We start from the raw sequence: 4,753 nt of genomic DNA, 5'->3' as shown, positions 1-4,753 counted from the left end.
TTGGGGGCCATTTTTACCTACCTGTCATATGGGGCCATTTTTACCGGGGCCATTTTTTCCGGGGCCATTCTTTCCGGGGCCATTTTTTCCGGGGCCATTTTTTCCGGGGCCATTCTTACCGTACACCGGTGAGACCAGGAGTAAATTGAACCTAACAAACTGAGGAATAAATAGGCATCCAAAAAAGAGTACTATAAATTTTCAATAAATAACCATATGAATAATAAATGTATAATTTCATTGCTTTGTCACTCCAATTGGTATGGTACTCATTACATTCTTGTGACCCAGCTGAATTAAAATATACACTTTAAAAAAAAAGAAAAACAATAAAATTTTGCCCAGGCTCGGTGTTCTTATTTTTTGGCCGATTTCAGGCTCAAAATGTTCTTATTTTGTTCTTGGTTTACACACCTTTTAAACAAAAAATTATTTAATTGTATGCCAGTACTGTACTGGAATGTAGATGAAAGCGACCCCACAAACAATTGCCCCCATCAGATAGTACTGTACTGTATTATAGAGGGTATTACAGTCACACCTCATTTGAAATTTTACCTCAGCCTCAATTTGTTCTTATTTTGTTCTTAATTTTTAAGCAATTTTGGCCTCTGTGTTCTTATAAAAAAAAAAGTGTACCAGTAACCGACAGAATATATAGTACCTTGTAAGAGCTTCTACCAAATTTGTAAAACAATTGATATGAATGTAGACCTCAGTTTGTATGTGTGTGTGTATGTATTTAACAACTTGCTATGAGTAACCTTGCTTCTGTGAATTCCTAACATGTATGTTATATAAATGAAAAAGCAACTGAAAAATGTATGTATGTGTGGTGTGTGTGTGTGTTTGTGAAGGGGGAGTATTTACATCATTGGTTGTCTGACTATTTGATTTAATCATTGATTTCAAACTATTTGATTTAATTTATTACAAATTTCTATGCCACTGAAGTCTTGGACTCATTAAAGTTAAAATAGCAAACCACTTAAAACCGTGCCAAAACTTTAAATTGTGCATAAAACATTAAATCATTTTTGTTCGTAGGAAAAAAAAATACAAAGGCATACAACATGAGCACATGAGTATGGAAGTAAACATTTATGTTTCTAAGGATGATGGTACTGTATAAGTGACAGGAGAATTTTGCAATCCAACACAAAATGTAAACATGGATTGGCCATGGATGACTTCATAAAGGATTGATTTAATTGGTCGATTTTCATCACATGATACTCGCATTTTGCAACTCACATTTTTGGAACTTGCAACTCGCATTTTGCAACTCGCAACTTGCATTTTGCAACTCGCAACTCGCATTTTGCGACTCGCAACTTGCATTTTGCGACTCGCAACTCGCATTTTGCGACTCGCAACTCGCATTTTGCGACTCGCAACTCGCATTTTGTAACTCGCAACTCGCATTTTGTAACTCGCAACCCGCAACTCGCATTGAAGTAACACTCGAAAAATGGTGCACTCAAAACTGATCTCTTCCGTAAACCCACAGATAAGCATATGTACCTGCTCCCTAGCCTCTGTCATCCCCCGCACTGTACAAAAAAACATTCTGTACAGCAGCCAAGCATTGCACATGAGACGCATTTGTTCTTCAGATTTAGATTTTCAGAATCGCACAGAAGAGCTACACGGACATCTCCGGAATAGAAATTATCATCGAGGACCCATCGAAAATGCTGTAAAAAAAAGCAAAGGACATACCTCATGCTCAAATTTACACTGACGTACAAACCACGTAAGCGATCGACCAGAGTGCCACTGGTCACTACCTATCACCCTAGGTTACCACCACTAAGGGCTATAATTCAGAAACATATGCCCATACAGAACGTCTTAGGTCTGTTTTTCCGGATACACTGTTCATAGCCTATCGCAGACCACCTAACTTTCGTGATATACCGTATTAGTACGATCGAAATTCAAGAGGCAAATTAACTCTTGCGACAGCTATAATTTGGGTAGTCATCTTTGTGGTTCATCATGCAAAACATGCTCCTTGCTTGATTCTACACAATCATTCAAGAGCAACCAAACAAACCACATATTTCGGATAAGGCAATCAATTAATTGCCTCACCAAAAATGTCATTTATCTCATATATTGTAATTTGTGGTAAACAATATGTCGGAGAAACAAAAAACACTCTCCGTATGAGAATGACACAACACAGATCAGCTATCAGAACATCTAAGCTTGATCAACCTGTAGCCGAACATTTCAATTTAGCTGGTCATTCAATTTCAAATTTCAGAGTGATTGCAATTGACCATAATACCAATTGGAGTGACAAAAATCGCAAAGATAAAGAGAATCACTGGGAACTTTTACTTAAAACCACCACACCATTTGGACTCAATATTAGGAACATTCTCCCAGTACACTAAATTAAACCTATGGCATTCCAAATTAATCTGGATAAATCATTTGGCTTATTCATTGAGGCATGCCTCTAAAGTTTAGTTTTGGCCTTCCTGTTTACTTATTTAGGCTGTTTATTCTAATCCCACCTAGCCTATTGTTTCTAATCATGCTTGCATGAAATTCTTACTTTATACTATCTGGCTTTTTCAACCCTCACACACTCGCCACTGAGGAAGGACTAGTGTTGTCCGAAAGCTCTGGTTCTACGGTGTGTTCGTAAATCGACCTTATCCAGAATATGATCATTTGGAGATTAGTCATCTCAAAGTGTCCCTGAAAATATATAATAGTCACATAATTCAAAATGAAATTAAGACAATATTAATGTAGGATAAACAAATAGTTTAATTTACAATTTAACTGTAAGTGCAAAACAATGCAATTAAGTAGTAAGTTATACTGCATTCCATAAACAATACTGTAAATATAAAATAAAACAATAAAATTTCAATAGGACCTATTAAAAATCATGAATACATTGTAAAAAAATACATCTAAAACCAATATCATCTAGAAACTATGTCAAGCTGGGTTTGTTTCAGAGCACATTAATCCTCAAAAAGTAGTTTAGGCCATATTAATTTATTTTTTTGCCTCAAAGCTCTCCTGTTTCTAAAAATCTGTTGCGGGATGAGATTTTTTATTAATTGAAAAAAAAAATTCAATAAAAGTATTATTATGGTTGAATGAAGTGACCATAAACACCATGTATGATGCTACCCATCAAACAGCACTGATACGAACTGCATTTGAGTAATGTCTTCTTTTTTTTTTCTTATGTTGTCTAGACATAAAAAACAATCTTGTACTAAATATAAAAAAAATTTAAAAAATCATAATTCACTTTTTTGCAATCGTATAACATAATACAAAATACTCAGAGGAAAAATACTTCAGGACTAACACTTGTTAGAAGGAAATCCCACAGTGCAAATGTGAGGCAGGTCTACGCCTACACTAAGATTAATTTTTATTAATTTGCTCAATCAATCAAGCAATCAACATAACATTTATTAACTTGATATTTTGCAAAAGAAAAATATAACAGACAGTGATAAAGTAGTTAATTAATAGTGAAGATATGCGAAAAAGGAAGAAGGCAAAGACCCAAGAAGATAAGAAAACAAATCTTGTGTAGGGACTGCCTGGGAAATAATAATAATAATTAAAAAAAACAAACAGGGACAGAACAGAAAACCAGAAACAAAACAAATCAGAATCATGCTGTATGTGGTAATTTCACCTATTGATTGTACCAGGAAGTTAAAAATATTGTTTGGAGGTTTGAATGGCAAATTAATAATATATATTAATGCTTGCGGTACATCAAGTAGTTAGTTCTGAAACGAACTGTTGTTGGTTAAAAATTTCTCAACGATCGATTGAGTTGCTTCAATCGTCTTCAGGAGAATTATTTGCAGATATTCCAAACAGTGAAATACTTAGGCTTATATGTCTTGGGTAGTGAGACTTGATGCTGATTGGTTGAAAACTAAACAATAGCTGAGACTACTACATGTAAAAGGCTAATACAAAAGCCAAAATTCACAATCTGCACAAGAGGGTGGGGCACGGCTAAAAAGGTTAAATTTTTTAGGCGAGAATAACACGCAAAATTTACTAATGCACAAGAGCTTAAGACAACAATAAAATTAATATGGTTATTTACTTTATAAATATCTCTTGGTTTTGCAAATTCTTCCAAATTATCCAACAAACTAAACACTACTCCGTAAGATGACCCATCTGTGAGGAAAACCTGAAAATACAAATAGTAAATATGCAAACAGCATATGACTAACGCAAAATTCAAACATGAAACATGTTTACAAGGGTACCCTATCATGTTACAGTCTGCCACAAGTCATTAAAAATAATATGTAAAAGATGAAACATTGAGACGTTGGTGGCACTGTTTCAAAATAGACCCGATAAAATGGTGTATGCACTAGCGGTTTGCACTCTCAGAGTTTAAAATTCAAAATTTTAATAAAAGTAGGTATGCAATTCCTCCAAATAAAGACGACGAGCAGGTAAAAACAGTGTAGTATATATAATTTACGAAATACCAATAGATGAAAAGTAAAGACAATCTTCAATTATATTTATGTCAACAGTATAATTCTTGATTTTGAAGGATTTGTAAAGGACGCCGTAAACACATATCATGCAACTTCTTTATGGAAGGAAGCAACCATTATTGCTTGCTTAGTTAGGTTGTTGGAAATTTATTTCTTTACAGCCGAATATTTCACACTATAGAGGGGGCAATGTTTAAATACTAAAAAGGTTCAAAAGCCAAAGGGTCCGA

General features: G+C 34.5%; 2 protein-coding genes across 2 annotated transcripts in view; both read right to left on the bottom strand.

Annotated features, from left to right (window-relative positions):
* Positions 1 to 1,693, bottom strand: part of LOC117120036 — an 11,854-nt gene extending 10,161 nt beyond the window's left edge. The window contains exon 1 of the mRNA XM_033265034.1: positions 1,525 to 1,693. Coding sequence (XP_033120925.1) covers positions 1,525 to 1,605 — 81 coding nt within the window. The 5' untranslated portion in view covers positions 1,606 to 1,693. The remainder of the gene's footprint in view (positions 1 to 1,524) is intronic.
* Positions 1,694 to 1,888: 195 nt separating this feature from the next.
* The window catches only part of LOC117120035, a 6,002-nt gene continuing 3,137 nt past the window's right edge, over positions 1,889 to 4,753 (bottom strand). Inside the window, exons 5-7 of the mRNA XM_033265033.1 lie at positions 4,112 to 4,201; positions 2,650 to 2,715; positions 1,889 to 1,906 (exon numbers count right to left, since the gene is read on the bottom strand). Of these exons, the coding sequence (XP_033120924.1) occupies positions 1,889 to 1,906; positions 2,650 to 2,715; positions 4,112 to 4,201 (174 nt within the window). The remainder of the gene's footprint in view (positions 1,907 to 2,649; positions 2,716 to 4,111; positions 4,202 to 4,753) is intronic.

This window comes from Anneissia japonica, unplaced genomic scaffold, assembly GCF_011630105.1.
Source record: "Anneissia japonica isolate Jap-2015-1 unplaced genomic scaffold, ASM1163010v1 scaffold19324_len49073_cov133, whole genome shotgun sequence".
NCBI lineage: Eukaryota > Metazoa > Echinodermata > Crinoidea > Comatulida > Comatulidae > Anneissia > Anneissia japonica.
Note: the sequence above shows the minus strand (reverse complement) of the source record. Positions and strands in the feature narration are given on the sequence as shown.